Here is a 19,425-nt window from a genome sequence, read left to right on the forward strand (position 1 = left end):
TAGAGTCTAAAACAAATCTTTATTGGTCAATATACAGAAAGCAGTGGGATGACCACTAAAGAGAGAGGAATCCCAACCATTTTGTTTACAAAAAAGAAAAGAAACCGATATATAAAATAACTGTCTGGAACATTTTTACAGGGTAAGTTTTTATATGTAAAAGAATCCGTTTTTTTTCCTCTTTAATCTTTCAGAAGCGTAATATGACGAAAAGGGGGACAAAGGAGACGAGGCAGTTGTTTCACAATGATGTCATCACAATCACAGGTGCTTAAAGGCTGACGGGGGCAGCGAAAGGGAGACACCTCAGTGAGCGAGTTCAAAAGGAGAAAGAGTCACTAATTCAGTCCAGCAGTGGCGGAAGAAGTATTCAGGTCCTTTACCTAAGTACTAATACCACACAGTACTCCACTACAAGTAAAAGTCCTGCATTTAAAACTTGACTTCAGAAAAAGGCTGTAAGTATCAGTGAAATGTACTTAAAGTATCAAAAGTAAAAGTAAAAGTACATACAGCTCTGCTCTTTTTTTTATCTTCTTTACTACTGGGTAGTTTAATCTACAGTAATGCATCATATTCTAAAAGATCATCATTGGTTGTATTGTCGCTGTCCTGTGAGAACCACGTATCTTTAAAATGTCAATGAGTTCACACAAACAATCCCGTTTTCAGCTTTGTGACATTTTCCGGCTGATCCGAGAGGGGGTTTATTAAGCTTAAGAAGTAGGATGATTGAATCTTCCAGTTTATCAGAGAAGTACAAAAACACCAATTCTGAATATACATGGCGATTACTCAACAGGGCGGGCAGGAAAAATTGTTACCTGAAAAGTAACTTAAGGTGTCAGACATGTAGTGGAGTAAAAAGTAAAATATTACACTCTGAAATTGCTGAGTGGAATTATAAAGCTGCATAAAATGGAAATACTCAAGTGAAGTACAAGTATCTTGAATTTGACCTTATGTACAGTACTTGAGTAAATGTACTTAGTTACTTTCCACCACTGCTGTCTGGAGATTAACAGGTGAAAGGTACTTTATCTGAGTAGAAATGGGAATGTCAGGTTTCATTTTACTTCATCTGAATGTAGACAAACTCTTGAAGTTCAATATTGTTTGAGCGAGTTTCCTAATCTGTAACAACGTTGGTACGAGCAGGGACCGATATAAATCAAGTTACCATCTCTTCTTGTATTTGTGGTGAAGTCGTGCAGGAATGAGATCAGTAGAATAAAACAATTACTCTGCTTCTTTGCTCCAACATTTACCAACATTTCTCTGCAGCTCTTTATCTGACTTTAAAGGGGTACTCCACAAATGTTTCACGTGAAGATCACGTTCCTCAACACGGGGAATGAATACAGTTAACAGCCGACCAATGACACTAAACAGAGTGAAAACATAGCTCACAATTTGTTTTGCCAGAAAAGTTTTTTTTTTAGAGAGTGCAGTGGCCTGTTATTATAGCAGTGAAGATGTTGTCAACTGGTTTTGTTTAAACTGTCCGCATGATGACAGCTCAGCTCTGCCACCGAGATTTTATGTAAACTGAATTTTTTTGTTATCTTGAATTTTTCGGCAAAATGCCCTCATATTTTTTGCTTTCTTTTTTTTTTTTTTTTTAGTTTGAAACAAAGTCTCGCTTCAACCAGAATTCATTATTTGCTTGTCTATCTGAATTCTTACTGTTAGCTTATCAAAGTCCAGTGAAACCAGCTGCTGGGCACATGATGTCAGATTATATTTCTGAAGAATGATCTACACTAAAGTCAGGATATCTGCATCAGTTTTGAAAAACGTCTGTGATAAGTCCCCCTCCTCTATGGTGGAACTATCTAAATCAGTGGATTCCGTGTACTGGTCTTTTATACTTGGTCCAGAGTTGCATAGTGGGGCCCCCTTTACTTTAGATATTAAAAAAGGAAAAGGAAACACAGGATCTCAGTGGCATCTTTGTATCATTTCATCTGCTGATAAAAGAAAGCGAAGTGATCTACCTCTAAACAGCAAAACACTACATCGGGCCACAGTATGGACAGAAGGATGCAAACAAGCAGGCTTTCAGAAACCTTCAGCTCTTTTTTTTTCTTCTTTTTTTTTCTCAGACTGAATTTTGACTGCTATCAGTGTTTTCAATCAACCTTTAAGGTGGAATATATTCAACAGTTAATATTTCTGTATGTAAATTAGGACCAGTGTGGTATGTGGTGAGATAACATGTTTCTCTTTAGTGTCTAGGCCACAGAACCACAGCACTGTGATGCACATGGAGAAACTCATCACTGATCACACAGACTTTAAAGACAGAAACGTGTTTGATTTGAGTTAAACATGAGAACAGAGGATATACAAGGTGACTGCACAGCTATGTCATAACTACTATTTAGGCCATGGGAATTATATTTTAAAATGCTTATTTCTACATGAACTCGTGGACATGTACATGGATAGATGTTGCGGTTAAATTGGTTAATAACTCAACATCTTGCAGACAATCTTTAAAAAAATAATAATAAACAATATAAAAGTAATCTGAGGACACGTGTATTAAATGTTGGAAAAAAAAAGTTAGTTTGAACCTTGTGTTTACTCCACATTTAAGATCTGGTACATGGTCGTTTCAGAGTTTGGGATTGAATTTAATCAGCAAAACTCCAGATAAGTCTGCACACATAATGAGACAACTGTGCTTGTTTGATATATTTTGCTCTGCTTCACTGATTGTGACGTGAATAATAATAATGTAGACACAGACAATGTTTTCCAGCACTGTGGGACTGCAGCTGATTCAGTGAGCTTGTATGTTTGACTTTGCCCAGCAGAGGGAGATATTCCATTAAAAATGACAACATGGAAATATTCAGTGTTTTTCCAGCAACAGATTGTAAATTATTTAATCGGAGACTTTATTTGTGGGTGTGTATGTGAACCTTGCATGAATGTGTGTGTGTGTGTGTGTGTGTGTGTGTGTGTGTGTGTGTGTGTGTGTGTGTGTGTGTGTGTGTGTGTGTGTGTGTGTGTCGGTGGCTGGTTGATTGAGTGGAAGGGGCGGGGCGAACATGTAGAGAGTGTGTGTCTATGTTTATGTCTGTGTGCATGGTCAGTATGTTATGGAGGAACTGTCCCACTCAAGTTTTCCCTTCTGCCCCCTCTCTTTCACCTGCTCTCTTCCTTCATCATCTTCCTCCTCTTCATCGCTGTTATCCGACTCAGCGCTCGTCACTCCTCCCACCAGCTCCTCATCCTCTTCTTCCTCCTCCTCCTCCTCCTCCTCCTCACGTTCTTCTTCTCTCACCTCCTCACCCAGCGCCTGAGGTCCTTTTATGTTCTGGAGAACAAACACAGATCCCAGATTCAGTCACGGTGGCATGGAAGATAGGTCAAGAAGCAAACAGACATGTCCACATCCAAATTCTCAACAAAACAATCTTCATCATATCAGAGATTTTTACCAAAGAAATAAAACTCCCGCAAAATGTCGCAACATTCTCCGCTCGAGAGTTACCTCCATGGGGTTGACAGTGATGGTGAGTGCAGAGTTGTCCCAGTCCGCCTCAGTATCTTTGACCTCCTCCTCGTCGTCCTCTCTGGACCCCTCCTGATGTGTGGTGTGGATCCTGTACACGCCGATCACCACGATCACCACCAGGGCGGCGATACAAACCACGATAACTACTGTGGCTGCAGGAGGCGCCGCTCCTAGAGGAGAACAGAAGGGTGAAAATAATGACGCGAACATATTTGTGTGTACAACTAAGTCTACACACAACCACAGTTCATATTGAACTAAATATGAAAACTGATAATAGTGGTAACTGATGATATACACTGTTTTCCTTCTGTGTGAGATATTTTAATTAACAGTCTATTTAAAAAGTAAACGCCTTAAAATGTTGAATCTGTTTACAAACCATGTCTTATTTTTGTTGTTTTTAATTCATTCTTTCCATTTCTGAAAACAATAAATTTGATCGTTTTAATCTGAGGGTGGAGCAACTCAGTCAGACGAGGCTTTACAGAGGAACCCACTCATCTTGTCTAAACTGCTTAATTTACATAGAAGACTAAGGCAAACGCATACAATTGTTCCTTATAATCAGACATTGCAGTGTGACAGTGCATCCAACTATTGTACAGCAACAACAGTAAGTCCAAGCCAGACCTGCAGGAAGGAAATTTAATAGACATTTACATGATCTGACCGTTAATATAAGTGTTAAAGTTCCACGACGCTTTCATCTCCAAAATGAAATTTTAAGTCAGGAAAATACTGCCCCCGTTCTTTAAAAGTCTATTTGGCTGAAGCAGCAGGCAACAGAAACAGTTTTGGGAGCAGATATTTTTGCTGCCAGGTGGTTCTGACTACAGTTAAAACCTCACTGATCTTTGGAGCACAAGATTTTCACCACAGAATACATTTCAACTTCCATTCATGGCCCACCTGACATGTGTGAGTTCATAGTGTGGATCAACAGAGGGTGATGGACAGGTCTCATATACTGGGGTTGAGCAGCCATATGATTGATGTGCTCCACCGGTGCCGAGTGGTGAAGAACACTGACCTATAGGTGCAAGAAAAAGAGAAGAGGCCTTAAAAACCTCTGTAGACAATGCAAGACGAAGAAAGAAGAAATAAACATCATACTGATCACTACTGATGACCTGATTTAAAGATACCTACCAATGGACAAGAGAGACAAAGGAAAGACAGACGAGAAAGTTTGGATACGAGGTCGAACTCACCTCCAAATTGAACTCGTTGCTGGTGTAACGTCCGTTGAGTTCAGAGCAGGTGAGTCTGAACCTTCTCTCACTCAGAGTGGCAGGTCGCCAGTTCCTGTAGCGCACCTGTCTCAGTGCCTGCTCATAGTGGGCCATGGAGTCCACACCTTGTAACCCAGAAAACACAATGTCATACCGCAGTCCAACACATGTTGTGCAGTAGAGCTGCATGTTAGCGTAATAAATAAACCTGTAATACTGTATGGAGAGTGAATGCTGATTTTATTGCTGTTTAAAGAGCAAGCCATTTTTCTTCCCTGAGATTTTAAGGTGGCTAAAGAAGGTGGTGTGTTTGCTGTTGTCTTTCCCTATAGACTCTTATCAGAGTTTGAGGAACACCTACCATATATTGATATTCCAGAGGTGGAGTTGGTAGCATCGAGGTGTTTTCCCAACAGAGCGCTGTGATGAATCTCCAGACTCTCTCTCTCTGGATTCAGTTCCTCCCCAATGACCAGCACATCACAGTAGTCAAGGTTGTGCATCACCTCCATCACACCTGGCCTGCGGACTTAACGCACGGAAACAAAATTGCACATGTGTGAAAGGCTTTTAAATGATAAAATGTTGAATATCTAGAACATTTTAGGGGCAACACTGGGGCTAGTTTGACTTGAGAGCGTCTACAATAGTCCAGTTCAGTCACTTACATCCGCCGAAGCTGTCTCCCTTCATCACTGTGCTGGTGATGTGAAGCTCTTTGAAGGGTGCCACACCCAGTGGGCCGCGGAGGTCACTGGCAGGCCTGACGAGTCGATTAGATCCTGCTATGGTGATTCTCGGTTCACTGGGCGGCAACACCATAACTACTGCCTTGATGTCTGGGATGGGGAGACACGTGTCTTCTCCGAAACACCTGACACACACACACACACACACACACACACACACACACACACACACACACACACACACACACACACACACACACACACACACACACACACACACACACACACACACACACACACACACACACACACACACACACACACACACACACACACACACACACACACACACACACACACACACAGAGAGAGACACAGATGAGAGGTTACAGGATGGGACAGCACCAGTGTTACTGCTTCACTGCTTATTTGTCTTGATTTAACTGTCTGAGTTAAATCAACTGAGAAATACAACTTGTTAATATTCTGGACAGAAACATACTGTTGTACTGTAGAGTATCAAGGAACAACTGAGACAGAAAGTATGTTTTTCAAATAAAAGTATTCAAAATGTGTGTGTGACAAAAGTCTGCCAACAAAGGAAAACAACCCCACAACTGCTGAGTCCATTTTATATCTCCTTTTTTCAAACTGAACCAGCTGGTAAAACCAGTAAGAAAAGTGGAGACAAAATCACAAATACAAAAATGTCTTAGGTAAAATAACCAAAACTGTTCAAATTTTGTCAGAAATTCTTGTTTTTATGTTGAAGCAGGTGGAGAAAATATATTTTAAAGGCTTTTAATGTATTCATGACTAAATAGGAAACAAACTGTCCCCCCTAATCCCACAAACTGTCAAGAGATTCTGATTCAAATAAGATGAAGCCCGGATTGGTTCACAGAAATACATGACATCACCTCTTTCTAACAGAGACTGCTTATTTAAAGCAGTGAGAAGAAGAACACAAAGAAAAAAAGAGATACTGAAATCTTTCCAGTTAAAATTTAGAAAACTGTGTCTTAATATCCTATCCGTTTTAGAAAGAAAAGGTTCAGGATGTTTGAATTTAAGGTGAGTTGTTTTGTTTGTCTAATCAATTTCCCGTGAACAAACACAATCGGTGACCATTTCTGAGGGTTGTTAGAATCCCAGCGTTTAAAACAAGAAAGGAAGCAAAATTTTGTAATATTTCTTTAACCCTTCATCAAGCCAGGTTAGCTACTTTTTAAACATACAGTATATACTAGTTGGGAGGATTTAGTTGTATGGTTTCCTGTAATTTAAATGTATCTAAATATTACAATCTCTCTCTAAAAAGCTAAAATTCACATCTAGTAGATGTCTAGTTGTTATGATCAGGAAAATCAGAATGTATTACCTTGTTTTCAGTTCTGGACAAGAAATGTGTTTAACCTTTATATAATTACATTTTCTAATATTATATTTTAATGTATGCTTATATTTTCTGCTATTTCTAAAACTTTTGTCTGACAGTGCTGTAATACTTTTCTTTTCCATGCTTCAATAGATTAATTATTTCATGTAATTAGTGTATATACAGTATATGCTAGAAAAGCCAATTTTTAACTGCAGCATCCATATCACAAGAGAGACTATTCAGGAAAAAAAATATTGAAGAGTTGAAAAACTAAAACATTGCAAAGAAGTGAAGCATCACTCAAAAGTCTGAGAGCAATTAGCCGCGACCTCAGCTTTCACCCACAGACATAAATCTCATCGAGGAAAAATAAACCCACTTGTAAATGAGCACACTACACAAAAAGGGATATTAGCTTGTAAAGACTCGGATTAACTCAGGTTTGTTTGAAATGCTAAATCTGATGATCCTGTGAATACTAAAGTAATACTGAAGTGCTCTGGTCAGGACTTGTAACTCAGAGACAAGAAACACAGCTTTAAAACAACACAACACCTTAAAGACTTTTGAATATATCAATTTTAAAAATGATGCTTCATATTATCTGTTTTCTCCGTCCCAGGCTGCAGATTCAACACATCTGCTGAGTACAAAGGCGGATCTATCTGCCTTTATCTCTGAGGGGAGATGGGAAGTGTTGTTCAGAGTCAGACAGCCTCTATTGTTGCTCGTCGAGCTCGCCTCACTTTATCGACCAGCATACATCTAAGCGGATTTAACCTGCCTGTGCTCGCTGCTCAGCAAATGAACAGGTGCTGGATGAGTGTGGAGAGAAGAGAAGAACATAAAGCTGCAAGACACGAACAACTATTAGGAAGTCAAGCTGCACATTAACACACATACTCAGTAACATGAGGAGGACCAGGTCAGACATGAGACCTGCAAGGTGAATTAAGATCAGGACTGGGATGTAATAATAGCAATTAGAAAATCCAACTCTTAAAGGATCAATTTACACAGACAGTTTGGGCCATTCAAAATTGAGGAACTTTCCACATTAACTACTATTTGAATAAGTCAAAATCAATAAATTCATTAGTCATTGTCAAATAAAACAGAATAAATTTTGAAACTACAATATTATATACAACGTTATATTATGGCCATTATGAGTGGCCTGATTTGCCTCCCTGATGATGTCTCTGAACAAAACCAAACCCAAGTCCAAGTCCAATGGTTGGCCTGAATATTTAGAAATGTCAGGGAAATCTAGCAATTTTCAAAATTAGAAAACAATATTACACAAAGTGTTTGTAGATTGTATGGCAGTCTGTCAAGGACTTTTAAAGATATTTTGCTTTGGACAAGTACTGGAAAGAGAAGCAGGCTGAGACTGAGATCATCACTGATGATCCATCCTTTGCTATCTCAGAGTTCTGTCATTTAAAGACAAAGGCAGACATCTGATACAGCCTTCCTTTAACATTGTAACCACCACCTTCTTGTTTTGTGTTTTATATGTGCATCATTTCACATTAGTGCAGTAGGGATAGGTGCATCAAACAGAAAACCGAAATACATGCCGCAAAGAGTTAAAATCTTGATCTGCAAAGCAACTACACATTCCTATTCACAGCAGCTCTGTCTCTGTAACAAACACAAAAGAGGAGGAAATCAAAGAACACAAAACGCAAAATGTACAGCTGTTCTGCACATCAAACAGGTCCCCATATCTCCCAATGACCCGCTGAAGGAGATACTGAATTATCTCATGTTAGCTACAGCAAGGTACACATCTTATCTACCTAACCGCTATACAGCCTGCGTAATGTACCACAGAAACACAATTTCTACTGAATAAAGGCAAATGTGCAGACGCGCGCACACAGACGCGCGCACACACACGCGCGCGCACACACCCACCCACACACACACACACACACACACACAATGTGATATAGCAGATCTGAACATAGTAGCATAGCTATAAAGGCAAAGGCAATACTATATTAAAAATAGATATAATGGGTGTTGTAATGTGTTTCACTGCTGGAATTTTTAACAGTTTATATGAAAATATTGTTGCAACCATCCCTGTATTATAAAGGTGAAGAATAACATTTCCATGACAACAACAAATAACAAAGCCCAACAGAAATGTGTGAGTGACCAAGAACATGAACGTCTAAATGTACTGTTTTATATCATAGCTATGGTGACATCCTGGAATGGCATGGCAACCGGCTGGTTCCTTAGGTGGCTCTGAGTCTGATATAAACCTTACAGAAACGGTGCACCAATAAAAAAAAAAATCCTGAATTTTTTCTGGTGGAAAACCGAAACCTCAAACAGCCGCAAACACTAAACTCACAGCTGTTCCAGTGAGGCAGCTCAGTGACTTTGAACTGGGAAGGTGTGAACATGTGGAACTAAGTGAAGGTAAAGTTAGATGTTTAAAAAGTCAAAGTATGTTTTCTTCTTTTAGATAAGAGTGTTAAGCATGCATCCTCAGAGAATATGTGCTCTTACTGTACTGTAGTGGTAATATGCAGCCGGCGGAGGCCCGGCGTGGGGAACTGGCGAGAGTTGATGTAGGAGACTTTGGTCATGGCTGTGTTGATGCTGTCCACATCCTCTCCTTCCACCACCAGCACAGACTGGGCTGGGTTAAAATGAAACTGGAAAGAGACACAAACAATGCTCATGTCTCAAAGGAAACTATAGAGTCTAGATTTAAACTGTTGTGGTAATGTTGTTATTCAGTGGCAGAATTTGAGTTGTGGTTTACAGTTAGTTAGAAAATAAACGCATATGTGGACCTATTATAGTGAATCACTCCTCGCAGTGTTTTACTTCTCCTTTTTGCACTAATTCGAAGATAGTTCGCAGTTTCTATACCACCAACCAAATGCGAAGTGAATCTGTAACCGTTTCTCCATTTTTCCACACACCTTTATGTCCTTAGCGAGGCTTTCAAGGGAGTTAATATCAAGGCCTTCCTTGCAGGCCTGCAAACAGGAGATAACCTTCTGGGTTTCAATGCGGCCTGGTCGGATTGTCAGACCTGACAGGCTGCCATGGAAATACTGTGTGAACCTCGGGGTCGCTACCTCACCACCTAGTGGGAGAGAGAGAAGATGATGGATGAAGAAAGGGAGAGAAGAGCAGTTCAAGTACAAAGTGACAATTGGGGCAAAAATAGACAATAGAATCAAAGATATCTAAATGGTACGAACGTAAAAAAGACAACATTTATTATGCATGTTTTTAAGGGAAAGCACATACAGCTTGCTTCAAAAAACATCTCCCAATCAGCTTCAGAAAAAATAAAAATAATTAGAGGTTTTTTTTTCCCCCCTCATGTAAAACAACTGACACCAGCCTGCATGAAATAAAAGCAATTTATTTGCCTTGACAGTAACACTGTGTTTACACAGTTGTCTAATGGGTTTTACGTTCATATTTAAATATTAAACTGCTCAGAACTGATAAAAGCATTTTTTTTAAATAAACACATGACAGCGAATAACTAAATATCCGTAACCTCCTACCGAACATGAAAAGAACTGACTGCAGGAAATACTCATAATAACATCTCTGGATTTTGTTGTCTGTTTGACTGCTGTACACCAAAGATAAGCAATAACATACTGTAAGTCATGACTTATAGAGTATAGTCAAAAATAGTCAAACCAATATCATATGATACATTTCCAGCATCTGACACAACAGTTGATTTCGACACTTCCTGTCAGGGTGTCACATGAATTTGATCCATGAGTTTGACAGATGGTAGTGCATGCTTGACCTGAAATGTTCTGCCATTGGGGCAAACACATCCATTCATACAAATTAAATGGGACCTCTGGTGCAAGCCAACAAACTGGCACAGTCCTTGTGTAGGAGATATCAGAGAAGCACAGTCTGTGGAGTCTGTCAAGCCCTGACATCCTCTTAAGAGACTACTTTTTTTTATACAGAGCACCGGATTTTCCTGTAAGACACGTCAGCTCTGCCCTGCTGTACATTTTCACTCCTTTTTGATGAAGTGTGTCACTTCCACCAAGTCAGGTCTGGCAGAACTGCTCCGGGCTGAGAGGCTTGGGGGAATTGTCGTCAGAAAACCGCAGATGTTATTCTGAACCAGCTAGCCTGCATAGGGCTGGAGGCATCTTCACTCCCAGCTCTGTCAATGTGAGCCATACAGGTGTTTATACATGAAGAGCTGTAAGAGAAGAGGCTGCCACAGAAACACTGCCTTCAGCACGGTGAGCAGCAACTTCCTATCTGCATTCAAACTGAATCACATAATGATAATAAGAGTTGATATTTATGACAAGATAAAAGGAAAGAAGAAAGTTAGGTTGTCTATATGTTTTGTGTTTTGATATTCATGTTTAAAGCTGGTCAAATGTTAAGTACCTCTCTCTTGTTGGCTGAAGAAGAATCTTGTTCGATCAGAAGTCATGTAGGTTAATGTCCAGTTAAACTCAGAATCATACAAACTTCTATCTTTTCTTTATGATGAAACTGTTTGACTGATCTGGGCCTATTTTTCAATGCAGGGTCACCTCAGCCTCAAGTCCTGAAACTAAAAGGTGTAACAGCAGGGCTGGAATCTGTCTGGCTTCAGATTTCTCCAGTGGTGATCTCGTCAGAAGAAATTGCTGTAGGAATTCAAAAGGTCACACCTTGAAGCACTGTTGCCATTTTACTTTACCAAGATGTATATTTTACATTTAAATCACTTCCAGAGAATATTAACACATGGAAAAGAAGCATGTTGTTGAGCTTTGTCAGTAACTAAACACTGAAAGTCTGGCAGACCTTTATGTAGAAATACCAAGCAAACACAACAGAATACCCTATGCATTTCTCTCTTATGTGGACTTTTTTTTTTACAGATGAAATAAAAAACATTTGTTGTTTTTGCTGTTTTGAGCATGCTAGGTCACGTAGGGTGACTTAATGTCCAATGTCAGACTTGTAAAAATCCTAAAACTAAAGATAATTATAATTACAAAACCCAGTTGTGTGTCTTTTTTAATCCAAATTGTATGTAAATTAGTCAATACATCATTTTCTGTCTCCACTGAGACACTGCCTATTTCAATATAAACACAACCTGCCGTCTAAGTTTATTTTCCTTATTCTAAGTGTTATTCTTGCTTATGCAGCCATCATCAGCACTCTGCAGTTGAGATGACAAGATGGTGTCAGCAAGGGCAGAGTGAGAAATACTCTTAATTTGCCTGCAGATCAGCTCCTTTCTCTCTCCGAAAGTAGAAATATTCGTCATTATTTTGCTCTTTCTTCTCCATCTTCATCGCTCACAAATGGATTGTTGAAAGGTTTTCATCAAGACAAGGTCTTTGTGATTCAATGACTAAGTGCGAACTGATATTTCTCAATTGTCTGAGTCTAGACATGCAATATGCGTTTATAGATTCATAAAACTAATCTGGAGTAAATGACAAATACATTTTGAAAATAAGTAAAAGAGCAGGAACAGCAGAAGAGTACTCGTGTCACATGTTGTGCGGCAGATCTTGCATAAAGATTAGTTGTGTTGTGTATGATATTGTGTAAATAATTATTAAGCATGTCAATGAGTAAACAATGGGCAAGGTCTTTTTAATTGCTATGTTGATTTGAAGAACTGAAACAAATCAGTCTACGTAAAGAAATAACTACAGACTTTGCTTGAACAAGTTAAATTTCAAAGACACGTTTCCTAATTTGCACATCTGGCCTTGGACTGCTGCTGTTAAAATAAGATCAAGTCGTTCTTTAATTTCAGGAGTTTCACCTTGCTATTTTCTTAATTGTAAACATTCATTTACACACATGTCTATGCATCAATGCTTTTAAGGTCTGAGTCTTTAAGGAACTCAGTGTCTCCCAAGGACTCGGTTTAAGATCCAGATGTAGGATTTAGTTGTAAGATGGACACCCTTAATGAACAAAGCCATGATTAAGATTGTTAGTTACACCGGTAACTGCTCTGAGGAGTCAAAATGAAAGCTTTAGTGGATTGGTTCAATATGAGAATATCTTTCTACTTGTAGCAGAGTACTGCAGCCTCACACGTGGCTGCTCTGTTCTTATGTCACTGTGATAAAAGCATCTTAAAGAGCAGCCTCTTTCTTCATTTCAACAAATCAACCGCTGCTCTTTTTGATTCCTGCTTCTTCTTCTTCTTCTTCTTCTTTACTCAAGCATCTGAATACTGTGACGGTTGCTTTAAAAGTTAACACCCCCTGTCCTGTTGCAAATGAAATGAGATGGCAAACATGCATTTGCCATTCAATGCTCAAGAGCAGCTTATTGCCACAGAAAACTGCTTTTCTTCTTAACCTTGTAAAGCAACAATTCATGTCGTCTTTTTGCTCTCGGGGCAGTGAAAGTACAGTCTGAATGCCTTTTATTCCACATGTCTCATCGCTATGTTGTTGATTGTGGGGAAAAGAGGATGGAGAAATGAGAGACTCTGAAAGGCAATCTTGCTCGCTAATGGCCTGCAAAGTTATCAGTTGCGGCTTAGTGAAGCTTAAAGCGACTTCATTGGGATGTAATAGCTGGCGAAGTTGTCCTCCATTCACTCTGGCTAATCCTTCCTTCAGGGCTTTCTCTCACAATCAGACATTCATGGAAAGAGGTGGCAAGAGAGGGCTGTGTGAAGCAAGGGAGAAAATGATGACGACAAAAAGGAAATTGCAATCAGGCACAGGATGAAAAGAAATTTAAACAGCAACCGAAATGCCATCAGGATTGAGGCCTTGGATGATACTGGTGAGTGTTACGATTTAGGCAAGCTGCTGAACAGATTGCTACTGTCGCATTCTGCCCTGCTATGAAGCACTTTTGTCTAATTATTCATATAATAAACACGGCAGCATGGTAGCTCTTACTCACTCCAACGCAATCACTATACTCGCCCTCGTTCCCTGCCACTGGAACTGACATGCAGAATTTCCTGTTTGATACCCACTCGACTGATTCCTTTCTATTTCAAAGAAGAAGCAGCTCGCAGCCCCGGGGCAAAAATCGTAATCTCTTTATTTATTTGAACAGTGACTCTCCTGCTTTCCCTCTCTCTCTCTGTTTGTAATTCAAATGTAATTTTAAACATCTTTTGACTGCTGCACCTCTTTGTTGGTGCTGTTTCTTTGTGTTTACCATATGTCTTCACCAATTTCCAAGCTGGTCTCAATTGCATATTAAAAAACGGGCATGCCTTTGACTGATGCAGTTTGTGAACTGACGGTTTGGTCTCAGAGCGCCGTCAGTTGTCCTATTTTGAAAAAGATTATATTCCTGTGCCAGATAAGTATTTCCTGTGCTGAGCTGCTGCTCAAAATACTTGCATTTGTGTTGCTTTAAATGTTTTAGTAAAATATATTTAGTGTGACAAATTCAATGTATTCAGGAATATTCAGTTAAAAATACAGTTTTATATATTAATATATCTACTTTTGACAAAACATAAAAACAGATGAAGGAATAAATACCCACTGGACAAATGTATTTATCACCTTCATGAGTGTTACATACATCCCTTACAGAAAAAACACATGAATTTCACATATGCAAAAAGGTATGTGATCACGTGACCACATGACACGTGATTGTACACATGTAAGACTTATCTTTTGTCTATGAGAAAGATGTGGTTTTGAAACATTTTTATGATGTAACATCTGAAGCCCATATAGATTCCCATGTGAAAACGTATCCACATATTTTCCCCATGTTATCATATGTTGCAACATGTGGTAAATATGTGCCACGTGGAAAACATGGGAAACTCATTTTTTTTAATTAATTTTTTTTATGTAAAACTAAAAAGATAATATATATTTTTGTCATTTCTCTATTTGTTTTCTCAAAAAGGATTTGTGATTCTAAAACTGTTGTAAACGTCAATATGTAGGGGATCTAGCGAGTCAGGGCCACTGGCTCCCCGACGTGCAGCACGTGAGGGTCCGCATATTCCCGCTTGCAGTTTACATTTTTTTCTCAATCTTGTTCCTTATTCTTCTTTTTTTAATTGCTTTTTTTTGGCGGCTTTAACATCTTCAAAAAGTCATGAAAGTTGGTGCCTGACGCATGTGCAAAGTTTCATGAGGTTTGGAGCATCGTTTGACCTTAAACATCAACTTCCTGTGTCACGGCGAAACATCAAATTTAGCTGCATCGCCCTGGCTATACTATATACAAAAAATACTTTTGGGTCACATGCTATAGTGTGACTATGATATTTTTGAATATTTTGGACAACATGCTATGACTTTTTTTTAATCACTTTTTGGAGTATGCCCTTTTTCTGAACTGACGTGCATGCCTCAAATGGGGATCGAACCCAGTGGATTCCCTTTAGCGGGTTTGAACCCTCGTCCTCATGAGGTCTTTTCCAGCTCTGAAGTGGCATCGCAGACCGCTGGACTATCTTCAGCGCTGAAGAATAAGTCGCGGCGGGGAAAGTGTTTGACGGAGTTCACTCAGCTTTCCAGCGACTCAGCCGACAGTCTGGTTAACTCAACAGGTAAAAGATTCTACTTCACCAAGGTTGCTATTAATGGTTCAAATTCCACCTTGGCCTGTTGATGGTGATTCATCTTTTAGTGAAGTTGAAACGTTTGGAGAAAGTGAAAAAGTTATACACTACACATTACAGGAAGATATTTGATATCACTGCAGACCCCCTTGAAAACACATATATCTACTATCCAAAGAATGTCTGCGGCAATTTTGGTTGCATTTGAATGAATGTTTGTCAACGGTGGAGTTATAGGTTGCAGTGAGCCAAAGATTTGTCACAATGCAAGCCATACTCTGGAAGGATTGGTGGTGTACTGGTTAGCGCTGTTGCCTCTCGGGAAGAAGGTTTGAGGTTTGAGCCTCCCCCCTCCCCCTTGTCATGATTCGCTATAGCAAAAAGTGACCCATAATAATAACGCAGATTAATAATTCCTTGAAGAACAATAGGGCTTTCGCACCATCAGTGCTCGGGCCCTAATGATGTTTCTTCTGCACTGATGTGGCTCCTTTTGATTTTATGTGTAATAAATATTTAAACGCCATAACCTCGAGCTAAAGAGCCTGCTGCATATAAAACGACTGTCAGATTATAGTATAGCTGTAAACAATCCCAACAACACGGCAAAGAGGCTGTTCTCTGCCAAAGACAAACCTCTGCATGACTATCTTTTTCAAAAGACATACTTGTACACACTAACACACACACACACACACACACACACACACTGACCTTGCCAGCAGGCGCCCACAGTCAGCTGTGTATCAATCTTTGAGGCGTGGATCGGCCAGTCATCAGTCACCAGGTAGGGTTCGTAGGTCACACCATCCACAAAGAGAGTCACGGCAGGAAACTCCACGTTGATTACATAATAGTGCCACTCCTTGTCACAAATCTGTGAAGCAAAGTGAAAAATAATCATATTATTAAACTGCAGCAGTTTCTGCTAAACGTCCACTTATTACACATTCAAATACAACAATATTCCTAATTTTCACTTACATGAAAAAAGGACAGCTTTAAAGATACATTACAGGCAGCTGCATGTCTTTTTAAGGGTCTTATTTAAGTTAGGAGCATTTTTCTGTGGAGGATTATGTTTATAGGGCTGCTGTTATGAAGATAGTGGTGTTTACTGCAATCATGTAGGCAAAACTGAAAGCGCATCCTTGAACGTTTCTTGCCTTTTTACCTTCAACAAATGAGATGCGACAAATTCCCCTTTTCTTCCGTGGATCATTTGCACCGTCATCAGACAGCTAATGAGGTTTCCGTCTAATGAGCTGTTCATTCAAAGCACACGATGAGTGACAAACACAGCTGCGGAAGACTCATACTCCACGCAACTGTTATCAACCATCACAAACACTCTTTGATTATATGGAGAACCCTTAAAAACACTTCCTGTTTTCTCACTTACCCCCCTAACTCAAATATAGACACACACACACTCTCTCTTTACTGAGGCCAGAAAAAGTATTTACTACTTATTACTTCTGCTCATATTGCATTAGGTCAACAACAATTGATTGACCAGCAGATCATATTCATTTAATTGTTTTGTCTATACAATTTAATACAAATAAAAACTCATTAAACCTTGCCAGGAAAGATGACACGCTGTCAGTTTGTCAGACAACAGTGTAAAAATCCACAGATATATGACAAAAAGCAGAAAATGGTCACAATCGAGGAGCTTGTACCTTTGATAAGTTTTGCATGAAAAATTATGGAAAGAAAGTCAATGAATATCAAAATTAATTTGCTGTGAAAAGGCTAGCAAGGAATAAAATTATGGTCCTAAATACAACTCCGCATGGGGTCCTAAAAATAACAACACATTGGTCACAAAAACAACATTGCTGCAATGCCTGTTTTCTGAATCACAGGAACCACATGCAAAAACTGAAAGTGTACTTACTTTAAAAGGTATTTATTCCAGGCTACTTGAGGTAAATACAGTTTTAAAGGTATTTAGAAATAAGTCCTCCTTTAATGTAAGCATCTGTTTTTCTGTAATTGATCTGGTGTGAAGGATTTGGTTGAATTAACTGAAAACTATTTATTTGCGTTGAAGAGGAGAATATGTGCTAATTTAAAATTCACAGAGACACACAGCAGGAAAAGATTCAACATTTAGATTGATTTTCGTTGTTAGGTTTCTCATTACATTACATTTAGCTGACGCTTTTATCCAAAGCGACTTACAATAAGTGCATTTCAACCATTAGGGCCCAATGGCCGGCCACACACACTCACACTCACACTCACACTCACACACACACACATGCGCATATGCACACAATAGTGTTTGACTCAAGCTGTGATGCGAACTATTGGAGTTTGAAACCTGTGTTGGAGAAATTGGGATGTTGAGTTTAGAAAATAGAGACTAACTTTATACGAGTGTGAAGAGACAGATATTCCCACAGGATATCTCAGACAACTCTCCCACACAGTATCAGTACCTCAGCAGATACTGAGCGACTATGTTTTTTTACCTCGTGCAGATGTAAACTCCATTATACAAGACCAATTTCTTTGGGATTGTTCATTAAAACTACCTTTTGGTGTAATAACATGTCACTGTTGCAGTTTTGTAGCTTCCTGTACTGTACATACAATGGAATATCCTGAGAAGCCAGTTGTGTTTTATTAACAATGACACTGTGTTTTAGTTTCATCATCTCATTTTCAGGTCTTGTATGGGGACTTGACGAGACAGACAGAATGAATTGCCACTTCCATTTAGCCGCTGAGTGCCCCCTGAGAGGTGAGTGCAAATTCTCATCTCTACAATTATCTACACTGTTTACGTAGGTGACTGTCTCCCCCCGCCCCTCCACTGCACTTCATAGTCCCAAAGCGGTGATTATGTGGGGTTTATAAAAGCATGACTGGATAATAGTTCAACAGCTGCACCGTGCACGAACCCTTTAATAAAGAGAACTCCAAATCAAAATCTGATAACAGTGAATTACAGATAACAATATTAGGCACAAGGCTACAGTCCCGGTCTTTGAGGCTGTACTTAGAGGTAAATGCTAAAACTAGCGTGCTAACATCCTCACAGGAGCAATGCTAACATGCAGTTTCACAGGTGTAATGTTTAAGATTTGTAACCATCTTCGTGTAGTGTGTGAGCACAGCAACATTTCCTAATTAGCAATAACACAAAATAAAGCTGAGGCGGATGGTAACATCGCAAGGAATTTGTTCATTAATGACCAATTCAAATTTGGACTGTGCAGTGTGTTGTAAATGCCTGAAAGTAATTAGACTTCATTCTCTGGGCACATGGATGTCTGCATCAAATTTCATCACAAACCATTTACTAGTAAGTGAATGAGTATTTCAGTCTGGACTAAAGAGGTGGACTGACCAGTTGACAATATCATCCACAGAGCCGAGCTGCTAGCATGGCTAAAAAAAAAACCTTGTGGCAAAAGGCAATAAACCATTAGTAACATTTCTATGGCTTCTGTCAGTGAGGAAATATGACAATAACAAATTGGGTTACATTATTTCTCTCACACAGAGAAGCTGATTGTTTCTCCTTAAATCTATTATGTTGTGTGCACCTATTTTTTCTCTCTCAGTCTTTGAGTATAATAACTGATGGAGCGGGTGCCGAACAGAAACAGAGACAAATAGTGTCCTCTTTTCTTTTTTTTTTTTTTATATGCATGCACGGTGACTGCATGACTGTGTGAAAGTCTTTACCAGGAACTTTCAGTACTCTCAAAATCAGACTTCACATCATAAATATTAAAGGTGAAACTGATGGCTCAAAATGTCAAGCTGACAGGCAGTGAGGGCCAGACAACAAACATGAATCCATCCATCAAGTACGTCTACTGGAGCTTATCCCTCCTCAGACCAGTCCCCAGTCCATTACAGGGCAACACAGAAAGACAGACAACCATTCACGCTCACTTTTGCCAATTAAACTAACAAACATGTCTTTGAACTGTAGGAGGAAGCCCACACATAAATACTTAATGTCAATAATGATCAACTTTGTTGCAGATCAACTGTACTGAGTTGCACAT

The 19,425-nt window shown here is 39.3% G+C and overlaps 1 protein-coding gene across 1 annotated transcript in view; it reads right to left on the minus strand.

Moving 5' to 3' along the window:
* The window catches only part of clstn2a (calsyntenin 2a), a 136,251-nt gene continuing 116,826 nt past the window's right edge, over window positions 1-19,425 (minus strand). Inside the window, exons 10-18 of the mRNA XM_069706057.1 lie at window positions 16,106-16,268; window positions 9,786-9,952; window positions 9,364-9,512; window positions 5,433-5,638; window positions 5,126-5,293; window positions 4,744-4,889; window positions 4,442-4,562; window positions 3,506-3,699; window positions 1-3,328 (exon numbers count right to left, since the gene is read on the minus strand). Of these exons, the coding sequence (XP_069562158.1) occupies window positions 3,101-3,328; window positions 3,506-3,699; window positions 4,442-4,562; window positions 4,744-4,889; window positions 5,126-5,293; window positions 5,433-5,638; window positions 9,364-9,512; window positions 9,786-9,952; window positions 16,106-16,268 (1,542 nt within the window). The 3' untranslated portion in view covers window positions 1-3,100. The remainder of the gene's footprint in view (window positions 3,329-3,505; window positions 3,700-4,441; window positions 4,563-4,743; window positions 4,890-5,125; window positions 5,294-5,432; window positions 5,639-9,363; window positions 9,513-9,785; window positions 9,953-16,105; window positions 16,269-19,425) is intronic.

Source organism: Brachyistius frenatus, unplaced genomic scaffold (genome assembly GCF_029030835.1).
Source record: "Brachyistius frenatus isolate BFR_SWC_R1_liver_20210118 unplaced genomic scaffold, ASM2903083v1 Contig_61, whole genome shotgun sequence".
Taxonomy (NCBI): Eukaryota; Metazoa; Chordata; class Actinopteri; family Embiotocidae; genus Brachyistius; species Brachyistius frenatus.